General features: G+C 39.1%; 1 protein-coding gene across 6 annotated transcripts in view; it reads right to left on the reverse strand.

Annotated features, from left to right (window-relative positions):
- The window catches only part of RYR2 (ryanodine receptor 2), a 777004-nt gene that overhangs the window by 270801 nt on the left and 489676 nt on the right, over positions 1 to 16527 (reverse strand). For all 6 annotated transcript variants that reach the window (XM_082407544.1, XM_082407541.1, XM_082407542.1 and 3 more), the window contains one exon: positions 14389 to 14536. In XM_082407544.1, the coding sequence (XP_082263670.1) occupies positions 14389 to 14536 (148 nt within the window). The remainder of the gene's footprint in view (positions 1 to 14388; positions 14537 to 16527) is intronic.

The raw sequence follows: 16527 nt of genomic DNA on the forward strand, positions 1-16527 counted from the left end.
TTAGAAATGAAAAAGGGCAAGTAATAACTGACACTGAAGAAATACAAAGGATCATGAGAGATTACTACAAGCAACTCTATGCCAATAAAATGGACAACCTGGAAGAAATGGACAAATTCTTAGAAAAGCACAACCTTCCAAGAGTGAACCAGGAAGAAATAGAAAATATAAACAGACCAATCACAAGCCCTGAAACTGAAGCTGTGATTTAAAATCTTCCAACAACAAAAGCCCAGGACCGGATGGATTCATAGGGGAATTCTATCCTACATTTAGAGAAGAGCTAACACCTATCCCTCTCAAAAACTTCCAAAATATAGCAGAGGGAGGAACACTCCCAAACTCATTCTACGAGGCCATCATCACCCTGATACCAAAACCAGACAAAGATGTCACAAAAAAGAAAACTACAGGCCAATAACACTGACGAACATACATACAAAAATCCTCAACAAAATACTAGCAAACAGAATCCAACAGCACATTAAAAGGATCATACACCATGATCAAGTGGGGTTTATCCCAGGAATGCAAGGATTCTTCAATATATGCAAATCAATCAATGTGATACACCATATTAACAAACTAAAGGAAAAAAACCATATGATCAACTCAATAGATGCAGAAAAAGCTTTTGACAAAATTCAACACCCATTTATGGTAAAAACCCTCCAGAAAGTAGACATAGAGGGAACTTCCCTCAACATAATAAAGGCCATATATGACAAACCCACAGCCAACATCATTCTCAATGGTGAAAAACTGAAATCATTTCCACTAAGATCAGGAACAAGAGAAGGCTGCCCACTCTCACCACTATTATTCAACAATAATAGTGAATAAAACCCACAGCAATCAGAGGAGAAAAAGAAATTTTTTCTACCTAAAGAGACAAAAGACCTGTATGCAGAAAACTATAAGACACTGATGAAAGAAATTAAAGATGATACAAACAGATGGAGAGATATACCATGTTCTTGGATTGGAAGAATCAACATTGTGAAAATGACTATATTACCCAAAGTAATCTACAGATTCAATGCAATCCCTATCAATATACCACTGGCATTTTTCACAGAACTAGAACAATACATTTCACAATATGTATGGAAACACAAAAGACCCCGAATAGCCAAAGCAATCTTGAGAAAGAAAAATGGAGCTGGAGGAATCAGGCTCCCAGACTTCAGACTACACTACAAAGCTACAGTAATCAAGACAGTATGGTACTGGCACAAAAACACAAATATAGATCAATGGAACAGGATAGAAAGCCCAGAGATAAACCTACGCACATATGGTCACGTCATCTTTGATAAAGGAGGCAAGAATATACAATGGAGAAAAGACAGCCTCTTCAATAAGTGGTACTGTGAAAACTGGACAGCTACATGTAAAAGAATGAAATTAGAACACTCCCTAACACCATACACAAAAATAAACTCAAAATGGATTAAAGACCTAAATGCAAGGCCAGACACTATAAAACTCTTAGAGGAAAACATAGGCAGAACACTACGACATAAATCACAGCAAGATCCTTTTTGACCCACCTCCTAGAGAAATGGAAATAAAAACAAAAATAAACAAATGGGACCTAATGAAACTTAAACGCTTTTGCACAGCAAAGGAAACCATAAACAATATGAAAAGACAATCCTCAGAATGGGAGAAAATATTTGCAAACGAATCAGCAGACAAAGGATTAATCTCCAAAATACACAAGCATCTCATGCAGCTCAATATCAAGAAAACAAACAACCCAATCCAAAAATTGGGCAGAAGACCTAAATAGATATTTCTCCAAAGAAGATATACGGATTGCCAACAAACACATGAAAAGATGCTCAGCATCACTAATCTTTAGACCAATGTAAATCAAAACTACAATGAGGTATCACCACATACCAGTCAGAATGGCCATCATCAAAATATCTACCAACAATAAATGCTGGAGAGGGTGTGGAGAAAAGGGAACCCTCTTGCACTGTTGGTAGGAATGTAAATTGATACAGCCACTATGGAGAACAGTATGGAGGTTCCTTAAAGAACTGAAAATAGAACTAACATATGAACCAGCAATCCCACTACTGGGCATATTCCCTGAGAATACCATAATTCAAAAAGATTCATGTACCACAATGTTCATTGCAGCGCTATTTACAATAGCCAGGACATGGAAGCAACCTAAGTGTCCATCGACAGATGAATGGATAAAGAAGATGTGGCACATATATACAATGGAATATTACTCAGCCATAAAAAGAAACAAAATTGAGTTGTTTGTAGTCAGGTGGATGGACCTAGAGTCTGTCATACAGAGTGAAGTAAGTCAGAAAGAGAAAAACAAATACCGTATGCTAACACATATATATGGACTCTACAAAAATATATATGGTTCTGAAGAACCTAGGGGCAGGACAGGAATAAAGACGCAGACGTAGAGAATGGACATGAGGACGTGGGGAGGGGGTAGGGTAAGCTGGGACAAAGTGAGAGAGTGGCATGGACATATATACACTACCAAATGTAAAATAGATAGCTAGTGGGAAGCAGCTGCATAGCACAGGGAGATCAGCTTGGTGCTTTGTGACCACCTAGAGGGGTGGGGTAGGGAGGGTGGGAGGGAGACGCAAGAGGGAGGAGATATGGGGATATATGTACATGTATAACTGATTCACTTTGTTATACAGCAGCAACTAATGCAACAATGTAAAGCAATTATACTCCAATAAAGATGCTTAAAAAAAAGCTCACTACAAATTTCTCTTGGTATTAAGATTTACCACTAATCTTTCCTCCTAATAGAGGTACTAAAAACAGGGATACTATATAGAAAATTTGGGTCAATAAAAGGTAATGATGAAGAATTTCTTAGTCCTGGCATTTTTTCCCTGACCTTAAGCTGCTGCACTATTCTACTGTTTTAATTGAAGTGTAGTTGATGTAAAATGTTATATGCTATATGTGTACAATATAGTGATTCACAATTTTTTAAAGTTATACTCCATTTGTAGTCATTATAGAATATTGGCTATATTCCTTGTGTTATACAATATATCCTTGTAGCTTATTTTATACATAATAGTTTGTACCTCTTAATTCCCTATCCATATATTACCCCTCCCCCTTCCTTCTGCCCACACTGTTAACCTCTCATTTGTTCTCTGTATCTATGAGTCTGTTTCTTTTTTATTTGTTATATTCACTAGTTTGCTGTATTTTTAGATTCCACATATTAATGATATCATACAGTATTTGTCTTTCTCTGTCTGACTTATTTCACTTAGCATAATACCCTCCAAGTCCATCCATGTTTGTGCAAATAACAAAATTTCCGTCTTTATTATGGCTGAGTAGTTCTCCATTGTGTATATATACACATCTTCTATATCCATTCATTTGTTGATGGACACTTAGGTTGCTTCCATATCTTGGCTATTGTAAATAATGCCGTTATGAACATTGGGGTACTTGTATCTTTTCAAATTAGTATTTTTGTCTCTTTCAGATATACACCCAAGGGTAGAACTGCTGGGTCATAACTGCTACACTATTCTTACACTCATTGATGGCATTCAACTGAACTTGAAATTAACATGCTATTCATAGATATCATCATGCCAAGGACTTGTAAGCTCCATGGATCTTCCTCCAAATGTCCATGTGGCTCATAGCTTATATTCTGTATTTCTTACATTAGTTTAGGGTAGCTTGCAACCATAGTTTAAAGAAGCAACAGTTCAGCATTCTGTTTCTGGATAAAATACTAATAACTAAATGGAAATCTGGATCCACACACGTTTAAAAACAGATTACGCAGGCAATCTGAAACAAATTTTTGTTGCATACCTTGTATCTTCAAGTGGTTGAACACAAAGTAGGTGCCCTATAAATACCTGCTAAATTGAGTCTAGGAACAAAGAGTCTCCTGATCCCTGGACACAGGAGCTCAGGCAAATAGCTAATCAACAGCACCACTGTCAAAGGTATAGAACTCTCCCCCACAAACATGCAATTCTCATCCTTTGCGTGATTTTTTTTAAATTTTATTTAATTTTTTATTTTTATTTATTTACTGATTTCTGGTTGCGTTGGGTCTTCACTACTGCGCGCGGGCTTTCTCTAGCTGCGTCGAGAGGGGCCTACTGTTCGTTGCAGGCTTCTCATTGCGGTGGCTTCTCTTGTTGCAGAGCGCGGGCTCTAGGCACGTGGGCTTCAGTAGTTGCGGCACGTGGGTTCAGTAGTTGTGGCTCACAGGCTTAGCTGTTCCATGGCATGGGGGATCTTCCCGGACCAGGGATCAAACCTGTGCCCCCTGCATTGGCAGGCGGATTCTTAACCACTGCACCACCAGGGAAGTCCCCCTTTGCTTGATTTTAAACACTCTACACTCATACAATTCTAGCTCATGTAAGTATGTTACATAAATGATTTTTAAATTGTTATAATGAATATAACACTAATTGACATTTTAAAAAAACAAACAGTTAGCAGATATATTTCTATCACACTTATCAAAGCTACTCAAAGAAGAAATTCGGGATTTATGCCTTTAACAAACCACTTTAAGGGCAAGGTCTGATAATATACTGTGTTCTTAGTACCTCACAGATCCTAGCACTGAGAGGGCAAACACCAATGACCGTTCAAATAGGATGTAAAATATCTATACACGCTGCATTCCAAACCATACATTTAAAAGACAATTACCACTAGAGGGCAGTCAAGATCTAAGCATGTATTAAAATTACAAGTTTTTTATAACAAGCTATGAAGGAAGGCAGGCTAATTTCTTGAAAATTGTATACGTATCTTGAATCCTTCAGGTGTATCTGTATAATAATCTTAAAAAATCATTGATATTAACCAGTTATCCTTTTAACCTGGTATAATTTCTAAGTAAGCAATTCAAATCTCAGTAAAACTTTGTAATGAATAAAAATAAATGACTTTTTCAAATGTTTTAAAATATTATTTAGAACAATTCTCCAAAAATAGTATAATTCAAACACTGAGTTCATATTCATTCTGGAATACACAAATCATCATTCTGCTAACAGAAAATAAATGATAGCCCTGACCAATTACATAAGGTTAGATCCAGTTTTATCAAAAATTTTATGTCCTTAACTTTTTTAATGTCAGCAAAAGCAGTACAGTCAATTACAAATTAATGTTTTAAATCTTATCTTAGTGATCACCATTTTGCTTTATTCCATAAAATCTCACATCTATCTATTAATTTCCATTTTTCACCATCCTTGTCCTGAAGATCACAATATTCCCAAAGCCTCCCAACTGGTCTCTCTGTCCAAGCACTCTCCCGCTCCAATCTGTTCCTTCCCACTGTTGTCATAGTTATTTTCTTGTTCTAAACTCTGATCACAAATCAAGTTTTTGCTTTAAAACTTCCCGGCGCTAGAACTCCTTGTACAACTTTACCGTATTTCTCAACTGGGTTTTCAAAATATTCCATATTTTAGCCTAATCCTTCTACCTCCATTTATTACTGTTCTGTCCTCACTTAGACCCTATAATTTAGCCTAACTAGACAATCAATTTCTCCTCAACTCTTTCTAAATTTTATGACATCAGATATACTTTCCCTCTGTCAGGAATGTCCTTTCTCCCACCAACCTCTTCTTGCTGCTATTTTCACCTCTTCAGCAGCTAACTCAGATGCCATTTTTTCCCTTACTGATTCCTCCAATTGGAAAATGAATCTTTCTTACGTATTTTCCATATACATCAATTTAATCCCTACTAAGAGGTAGGCGGGTTCTTGGATTCCAGGACACACTGGTGAACGAAAAACAGGATCTCAGGGAATTCCCTGGCAGTCCAGTGGTTAGGACTTGGTGCTTTCATTGCCATGGCCCCAGGTTCAATCCCTGGTCTGGAAACTAAGGTCCCGCAAGCCACGCAGCACAGCCAAAAAAAAGAAAGAAAAAAATACAGGATCTCAGCCTCCATTGTGGAATATTTTGCACGAGCCTCTCCATCCGTTAATCACATAACTTCAGTAAGGCTGAAACTTGTCAATCAGCTATCAATGGTTCTGTCTTTAAATTCTTAAAATGCAGAAACCATGCCATCCTCTGATCACCATTTTTCCTCCCAGTTTTCTCATTTCCTTATTCAAACACATTCACTCTTCAAACTCATTAATTTCCTCTGCGGCTTCCGTTCCTTATCTATACAGCTTTCAGTACCTTCCTGCTCTATTACTCTTCTCCTCATTTGCTCTGTTAACCCCAATCTTTGTCTAATTTTACTATCTCATTCTCACCATCTATACTTGCTCTGCTGAGCTTGCTGGAAAACACACGCACACAACAGACTGGCACCATTACTAACTCAAAGTCTCTAACCTCAATTGGACCATTAATGTTTCCCTGCTTTTTATCTCTCTGAAACTTGCTCTCTGTCCCATCCCACAAACAACTCTCTCTAATCTTTACTGCTGAGTGACATCAGAAGGAATAGCCAAGTATGGACCTCCAAAACTACTCTTCTCTGTAAAAGCAATGAGAACAATGGAAAAAATGGTCAAAATCAACTTTTTCAGAGCTCTAAAAATTAATCAAAGGCTGGCAGCAATCTGGGGAGTGTTTATTCAATAAAAAATGGCTCAATATGCTGTAAGGACAGCAAGCTTAGTGGTGCTTTAACTTGACTTAGTGCTATTCCTTTCTTCCTAGATGCACAGTACAATGAAAACCAATAGGCCTTCAATTAAAGTGAAAATCAGCAAGCTAGAAGCCTCTGGAGGGGACAGAGCAGAGTGGAGCTCCTCCAAGCCCCATTCACAGATAACTGTCATTATTTCACCTTTCTGGTAGTTCCTTGGAAAATTCCACTGGCAATACTTATCTTTATTTGACCTGATTTAGAGTTTGCCCATGCAAACAATCTTTTCCCCAGGGTCATTTGTTGAAAATCAGAGGCCATTTTTTAACACTGCAGCTGCTTGAGGTGGCGATAACAGCTGAGGCAAACAACAAGCTGTCCAAAATATTTGAAAAGAAAAGCTGGGGAATGAGATATCCACAATAGGGTGTGAAAAGTTTCAACATAATCCTGGTGATCTAGTAAGCCATGCTCACGCCCAGGGTTCTGGGTTCAGGAAAAGACCTGAGAAGGCCCTAAGTTCTCACGTCTGGAAGACCCTGAGGTTCTGCAAAAGCCGTAAGTGAAGGCTGAGGTGGAGACTGGCTGGCTGTGTGTCCAAGGCATCTCCCAACATGCACACAGAGTTCCTCCCTTGACAAAAGCTGGGAGATTTATAGGTCCCATTTATGGAAGTCTCTGTCTAATCACAAGTTGACCACTAAGCTGATGAAATAAGAGATTTCAGCAGCCACACATGACAAACAAAACATCCTCTACCGAACTAGTTAAGAAAATTCATTAAACAAATAAGTAACGACAATTACAACAAGCACAATAACAAACCCTGAAGGGAGAATCCAGAGTTGCCATATTATACTATTTAAAATGTCCAGTTTTCAACAAAAATAGTGAGACATGCAAAGAGTCAAGAAAGTACATCTTATATACGGGGGGAAAAAAGTCAGTAGAAATTGTCACTGAGGAAGTCCAGATATTGGACTTATTAGACAAAAATGTTAGGTCTCCCTTTTATACAAGGCCAAACCCTTTACCCATGTTGTGAATTTCATTCCCCCACCCCCAACCATCCTCAGATCATACTTCATCAAGTTCCTCTCCTTTCCTTTCAACTCTCCTTTCCTCTGATTCTTTTCCTTAGCATTTAAAAATGTCCAAATTTCTCCTATTTAAAAAAATGAAAATTTTAACCCTCTTTTTCTCTCTAGCAATAGTCTCAGCTTCATATATGTGTGTGTGTGTGTGTGTGTGTATACATATATACATATGTATTGAGCCTTGGTTGCTCTGTCTAGTTGTCTCACATGCATCTCAAACTCAACATATTTAAAATCAAACTCAGAACCTCCGCAATTTCCCATCTCTATCTGCTCCAATTCCTGTGCTCCCAGTGAATGTGAAGGTACTCACCAGCTACTAACCCAGAAGCCATCCCAGACACATCCCAGACACTCCTTCGTCCTTCCACTGATTCTATTTCTAAATGCCAAACAATTCTGTCCTGTGAATTCTGTGAATTCTCTCTCTATTCACAGTATTGGCTAAGATCAGGCCTTCAACACTCCTCATCTATACTTCTTTTATAGCCACCAAACTGCTGTCCTCACCTCTAATTTTGTTCACTTTCAGCCCATTCTCCAAAGAGCAACTGGAGTAATTCTTTTAAACAGAAAACCCTCGTTTCAGTCTCTGTCTTCTCTCCTTCATCTCCTCCTGCTTCTCAAACTTCACTCTATATTCGGCCATGTAAAGCTATCTGATTCCCACGTGCAAACCTCCCTTGTCACTCCAAGCCTTTACACAAACCATCCTCTCTGTCTGGAACACATGAACCTCACTGATTCCTACTCATTCCTCTAAATTTCACCCTAGCTTTGATGGTTTTAAAACATGTCTCCAAATATTTTGTCACACTTCCCTTCAAAAAGTGTGGGCTTAAGAGTGCAATGCATTTAGTGACTCACTTCCAACAAACAGAATATGGCAGAAGCAATTGTAACAGGCATTGAGGCTTCCTCCTCGCACTATCTCTTAGATTACTAACTCTGGGGGAAGCCAGCTGCCATGTGAAGGCACTGAAGCATCTCTCTGAGGAGGTCTACATGACAAGGAACTTAGGTCTCTCGCCAATATCCAGAGACAAACTGAGTCCTTTAACCAACAACTATGCAAGTGAACTGTCTTAGAAGCAAATCCTCCAGCCCCACTGAAGTCTTCAGATGACTGCAGCCCTGGCTGACTTGATAGCAACCTCAAGAGAGGCCATGATTCAGAACGACCAGACTAATCCACTCAAATCCCTAACGACAGAAACTTTCAGATAACAAACATTTGTTGGTTTAAGCCATTAAATTTTAGGGAGGGGGGTATTTGTTACACAGCAGTAGATAACTAATACACCTCCTTTATGAAGATTTCTCTGACACCACCAAGCTCAGTTAAATCCTCTCTGCTGTGACACTTGGGCATTAATGTTTACACTGTATAAAAGCATTGACAATTTAGTCTACCTTCCCTGCCTATCCTGAAAGCAACCTGTGGGCAAAACTGTCTTATTCATTGTTGAATCCCCAGAACTAAGCACGGGAGATGTTCAATAACTATGTATTAAAATCAAATGAAAATGAGGATGATTTGAAATATGGAAGCAACATGAAACCCAAAGATGGATTTAGTAAATATAAGTTCCTTTTCTTCCTTCTTGAAATTCATATAAGTCACAAGAAAGCAGGTAACCATAAGGCAGTAATACATTGCCTCACAGAGGTGTTAAGAAGATGAAATTTTATTATGGTTGTAAATAATATAAAACACTGTATGTCATCAGAATAACATCTTATCCAGTATCCTCCTGAATGCAGTTCTCACTAAAAGTGAATATATCAGATCTGACACAGTTTATGCCCATAGTTGATAATGTTTTTAAATATAATCATCATTATTTTTCCCTGGCATACACTGCTTATTTCTTTGTACAGGGCTAAATGTATTCTCCTCCTTGAATATTGACCACAATTAACTATTTCCTTAAAGATTTAAGGTTATTGTTAGAGCCATGATTAATCATTTCTCTGAGCTATACAGTTGGGCTTCTTTCTTTCCTGTTTTCTCCTTAATTCACTGGCTGTCATCTATAACTTTAGAACTGAGTCAGCCTGACTTGGGCAGCACTTTTTCTATGTAATTTTCAGCAAGTATAAGAAAAGCAATGGTGGAGGAAAGACCTATAAATGTAAGTAAGACTCTAGACACCCAAAATATAAATATTCATGTGGGAAGGAATGAAAATAAAATTGGGGGATATCAAATGGTTGATATGTCAGACTCTAAAACCATGGTTGATTTTTCCCCAAACCTTTATTATTATCATTATAACATCTTCCAACAGAAAAGATATAGACTGTCACCTCTCTTGTCTAATACTCTCTAGGGAGACACAAAGTTAGAAATAAGCTCAAAAACTTCTATGACTACTGTACCCTTGTTAGGTATTTATTGTACTTATATTAGGTATATACCTAATAGAGTAGTTGAATCAAATATTTTAAAAGTATGCAGGGCTTCCCTGGTGGCGCAGTGCTTAAGAATCTGCCTGCCAATGCAGGGGACACTGGTTCAATCTCTGGCCAGGGAAGATCCCACATGCTGCAAAGCCACTAAGCCAGTGTGCCACAACTACTGAGGCTGCACTCTAGAGCCCGTGAGCCACAACTACTGAGCCCACGTGCCACAACTACTGAAGCCCGCACACCTAGAGCCTGTGCTCCGCAACGAGAGAAACCACGACAATGAGAAGCCCGCGCACCACAACTAAGAGTAGCCCCCACTCGCTGTAACCAGAGAAAGCCCTCATGCAGCAATGAAGACCCAACACAGCCAAAAATAAAAACAAATAAATAAATTAATAAAAAATAAAAAAAAATAAAAGTATGCAAAAACACTGGAAAATGCTATACTACCCTAAGGTATTATTAATAAACATTTGTATGCCTGATATATCCAATTGTTCATTAAAGAGTACATTTAATAGGTAATTACAAAAAGAGATTGTGGCTTTGTGAAACTAGGAGTCACTATGACTAATGATTGAAGTTCTCCATAGAATGCCACAATCACTAAGGAGATATTAGACACAGCCACTCATAATTATGATAGTTTACTAATAATAATCCACAATTGATGATGCGGGAAGATAAACAAATGTCTGAAAGTTTAACTAAAAAAAAATAAGATCAATCAACTCTTTAAAAGATTTACAAGTCTTCAAAATTAACAACGTCTGCTCCATGGAATATCTCATTTAAATAATGAAAAAGCAATCCACAAACTGGGAGGAAATATTTCCAATATCTGACATAGTTCTTATACCCAGAAAAACATACATATATGTTTATATATATAAATACATACATTTTCACAGTTTAATAAAAAGAAGACAAAACAACCCAGGTTTTTTAATGGATAAAAGATGTGAACAAACACTTCATAAAAAAAGATATACCGATGGCTAATGAGTATAAGAAAAGATGCCAACATTATTATTCTCAAGGAAAATGCAAATTAAAACTACAATAAGATACCATTTCACACCTACTGTAAGGGCTAAAATCGGAAAGATTCACTACCAACTCTTGGCCAGGATGTGGGAGCAACTATACCCTCACATATTGGTCATGGGAGCATATCTGCAGAACTGTTTGGAAGTTTCTTGTAAAGTGAAATGTACGTTTGTCCTATGACCCAGCAATTTCACTTCTATTTACCCTAAAAGAAATGAAAGTATGAATCTGCACAAAGACTTGTCTACAAATGTTCATAGCAGTCTTATTCATAACAGTCAAAAACTGGAAACAACCCAAATCTATATCAACAGGAGAATGGATTAAAAAAATTGTGGTTTGTTAGTCAAATGGAATGCTACTCGGCAATTAATTTTGTGATACTTGTAAAAACATGGGTGATCACAAAAACAGTATATTGAGGGACTTCCCTGGTGGTCCAGTCATAAAGAATCCACCTTCCAATGCAGGGGACGCAGGTTTGATCCCTGGTTGGGGAACTAAGATCCCACATGCCTCGGGGCAACTAAGCCCATGCGCCACAACTACTGAGCCCACGCGCCTCAACTTGAGAGCCTGCGTGCTGCAAACTACAGAGCCCATGTGCTCTGGAGCCCACCCACCACAACTAGAGAGAGAAAAACCCACACGCCACAACTAGAGAGATGCCTGCGCACCGCAACCAGGGAGAAGCCTGCGCGCCACAATGAAGAGCTCACACTGCAATGAAAGATCGCACGTGCTGCAACTAAGACCCGATACAGCCAAAATAAATAAATAAATACATAAAATAAAATAACAAACAAAAACAGTATGTTGAGCAAAAGAAGTTACATAAAAAATATAGTGATTACTATTTGATGGGAATGTAAACTGATAGAGCCACTATGGAGAACAGTATGGAGGTTCCTTAAAAAACTAACAATAGAACTACCATATGACCCAGCAATCCCACTGCTGGGCATATAGCCTGAGAAAACCATAATTCAAAAAGATACATGTACCCCAATGTTCATTGCAGCACTATTTACAACAGCCAGGACACAGAAGCAACCTAAATGTCCATCGACAGATGAATGGCTAAAGAAGATGTGGTACATATATATACAACGGAATATTACTCAGCCATAAAAAGGAATGAAATTGAGTCACTGGTAGTGATGTGGGTGAACGTAGAGTCTGTCATACAGAGTGAAGTTGGTCAGAAAGAGAAAAACAAATACCGTATATTAATGCATATATACGGAATCTAGAAAAATGGTACTGATGAATCAAGTGGCAGGGCAGGAATAAAGACTCAGACGTAGAGAACAGACTTGTGGACACGGTGGGTGGGGAGGGGAAGGGGAAGCTGAGACGAAGTGAGAGAGTAGCACTGACATATATACACTACCAAATGTAAAATAGATAGCTAGTGGGAAGCAGCCGCATAGCACAGGGAGAGCAGCTCGGTGCTTTGTGACCACCTAGAGGGGTGGGATGGGGAGGGTGGGAGGGAGGCTCTAGAAGGAGTGGATATGTGTATACATATAGCTGATTCACTTTGTTGTACAGGAGAAACTAACACAACATTCTAAAGCAATTATACTCCAATAAAGATTTTTGAAAAATATATAGTGATTACATTTATGCAGAGTATAAGAAAAGGCAAAATTAATCTGTGATGATAGAATTTAGAAAGTGGTTACTTTTCGGGGGCAGAGGGAACTTTCTGTGATGAAGAAAATGGTCCCCATGCTCGTTTGGGTGGTGGTTTCTCTCGTGTATACAACTGTCAAAATTTACCAAATTGAACACTGAAGATCTGTGCATTCTATTATATAAAAATTATACCTCTTTTTAAAAATATTTTAAAAAGAACAGTTAGCATTGAGGGCTTATTCTGTACCAGACAGCTGTAGAACTCTTCCCAATTGTTGTGTCTTGACTTGGCAGGGTTTTACTGTTTATCCATCCCAGGGGCCGTGTGGACTGCACACCCTTTAAGACAGGGATATCTTCTGTATCTTGCATATCTAGTAGTATCTGCTTCATAATAAGATCTACCAAGTGTTTGTTGCTATAAAACTGACTTCAAGATACATTACATTGTAAGAAGTTACATTATGATTATGAACATTATTGTTATTAAACAGGTATCTAATTTTATTTGTAGCAAATATAAGGATTCAGTAACTACAATGAACTGTCCAGATGTTAACTACATACTGACTCAACTCAAAGGACTGAAATCTGGGGTTGGGATCCTGTCTCTACCATTTAGTAAATGGGAAGACACAGAAGTATCTGAATCTGTTTCCTCATCTGTAAAATGAGCATAGTACACAGACCATCCTCACAGAGTTACTGTGAGGATTAAACAATAATTGTAGAAGTCTTCTGAACACTTGTTACACATGATAAGCACTATATAAATATTACCTATCATTACTATTTAAGACTGAATTCCTATACACAGATACTACACTGAAAATATTAGTCATTAGAGAATATCTGACACAGATTTTAAAAACTTTCTATCAAAAAATACAGGCACTACAATGAAACATGCAGAGCTCATGTCATTTTTGGCAACCTTAAAATATGGATATTAACACCAACTCAAACTATAGGAGCAAAGGATTAAGGCGTCAACCGTCTTAAATCATATTCTTAAAAGGTATTATTCAAAGGAAATATGTTCTTCATAGACCCTTTAAGAATCCATTTATTCAACACATATTTATTGAGTGCCTATTCTAGAGTGTTTTCCTTAAAGCAAAATATTGCACTAATTAACTACTATGGCCTATATGTAAGAGTCTAAACAATGAAGGTTTAGAAAACACTGGCTCCCACTGTAGGTTTACTCCCATAAACTACTAAAACTAGCTCTTCTGAAGCAGAGCTGCTGGGGTAGGTGGGAGTGAGGGGCAAAAACAGAATCACGGAGTTAACTGCTCCCTCAGACTCTTCGGGAAGGTAAACCCATTTCTCCCCCTTGTGGAATCACTGCGGTCCTGAGCCACTCTGCTGAAAGATGGGCTAATCCTCCAAGTGTCCTTCAGGACAAAAAATGCTCTAAACTCCTGGCCTAAATTACATACTTCGACTGAAGGAGTCTATCTTGCACTCCCCCTTTTATTCACGCATTTGGCTTTAAAGAACTTACTATGTGATTGTGCAACAAGAGGAGAAGAAAGTGAAATGAAAATACCATGATCTTGATCGGGCGCCTCCAGGTTGTAGCCGTACCCCAGCAGCGTGCGCACGGCCTCACGGAGGCTGTCCTTGTTGGATTTCTTAGTTCGGTCATCTAGAAGGGCATAGGGAACCAGGCGAGGGTTTCTTCTGTTCTTTACATCCTACAGGAAGGCAAAAAAGGCACATGATCATCAAAGAGTGACCAACAGCATTTGGAAATGAGACAGCCACCAAATACATCCAAATATAAAGCATATGAAGGTAGATACTGTGCCTTCTACCTTCCCTTTGTCTTCCCAGGCTGCAGGAGTTACTGAAATACTATCAGTCTGAAAGATTTAGTCAAGTGAGTAACTGCAACAATTTAAATCAGGCCCTCTCCATGAGAAGAAAACGTAAAAATAACAGCGGTAACAAAAGCCGACTTTAAGGATCTCAGTAATCATCTTCCATCTGCCCTGGTCACAAGGCAATGGGCTAACTTAAGAGAACCTACCATTTCCTTGCCAAGTTGACTGACAGGTCTTTGTTACAAGAAGAGCCTAATTATTACCCGACATCTGATTTTTGAGTCAAAGGACGACACCAGGCTGCTGTCCCTTCTTCAGAGAAAACTCAAGTGCGTGGGCGGCCATCCCATGACCTCAAATAGCTTGGAAAATATGCATTAAGTTGATTCCATCAACTGGTGAAACTAGGTAATACCAGGAATACTGAAATAGCTACAAACCTCACAATTCGTCTTTTACAAAAGAGGCCCCAAGTTTAAAACGTGATTAAAATGGTGTTGACCAAGCAAGAAGACAGGCTATCTTACGACCTTGGAAAAGGATACCTAATTTATGCGTAAGTACAAAACTTAATCTCATGGGAGGTGGAGATGCCCCAGGGCTGCGAGTCTTTAGGGCTCTAACCTTTAAGAAATTACTTCTTTCCACTCACTCACTGCTGCCGGTTTTGTCAAACTTTCCATATTTCAGGAGGCATACTCGATTCTCAATTTACCTTAGCATGAAGAAGAACTAAGAGGCTGTGGATATTCCCAAACCTTCTCCAAAAAAAAAAAAAAAAAAAAATGGTATGTGGTGGGCAGGGTTTGTTCTGGCTGGGGAAGAGCAAAGAAAACGGTTTCCTAATTTCTTCTTCCCCCTCCCTAGCAAATCTGTAGTAAATACCTCATCCGGACTACGTGACCATCTACTGACACCTGGAGTCCAAATCATTTGGGTTGCCTGATGGGGAACCCCACTCCGAAGCCACCCCCAAATACACAAGCAGCGTAAACAGAGTGTCTGCACTGCCAGTGCAACTTCAAGACACATTACCCAGCACCCCTTCCTTTCAACACTCGTTGTTGCCCCCCAACTTTTCGTGTAGAGAAATTAAGAGGCCTCCGATGAATCACACTCTCTGGAAATGGTGTCCTGGGAATCTGATTGTGAAAAGGAGCTGCCCCAGGGTTTCCACGTATGCAAGTGCTTGAAATCAAGTGTGCTAGAGAGGCAGAGAAGAGGGACCGCAAGCAAATGCCTGCTCTCAAGGAGTTTACGACCTAGTTGTGAACCAGATTATTTATGTTAAGGAGAGGGCGATGAAAAATTAAAGACAACGCTCATTCAGATAACCCAGCAAACGTGTGCTCTGTCAGTGGGGAATGGGGTGGAGGGATGGAGTGGGAGCTGGGAGAGGGGATGGAGAAACGGTTCCAAGGAGAGCTCTGGCCAGCTCAGACAGAGCCCTGTGTTTTTATGAGGAGGACCCTCATGCACAAGGAAGAGGCGGCCACCAGGGGGGTTCTGGTTTGTCCCCCAGAGTCATGCGGTCTGCAAGGCAAGTGAGCGTTCCTTTGGCAGAGAGCAAATGTGACCCCTTATCCCCCTGTGGTATATGGTTCAGGTTCACACACACACACACACACACACATACACACACACACATGCACACACACACAAACACACTCACACACACATACACACTCACATACACACTCACTCACACATACACACACACACACACTCAGCTCAAGTGGATTGAGTACCGACAATCTCATCAGTTACAACCAGTTTAATTCAATATAAAAATAGCTTATTTTAGGAAGTAAATCAAGGCTCTCTGAGTTTTCTTTAGCCTTGCAAATGACAAGAGTCACTGG

This window comes from Balaenoptera borealis, assembly GCF_965194805.1.
Source record: "Balaenoptera borealis genome assembly, chromosome: 10".
In the NCBI taxonomy this organism is placed as follows: domain Eukaryota; kingdom Metazoa; phylum Chordata; class Mammalia; order Artiodactyla; family Balaenopteridae; genus Balaenoptera; species Balaenoptera borealis.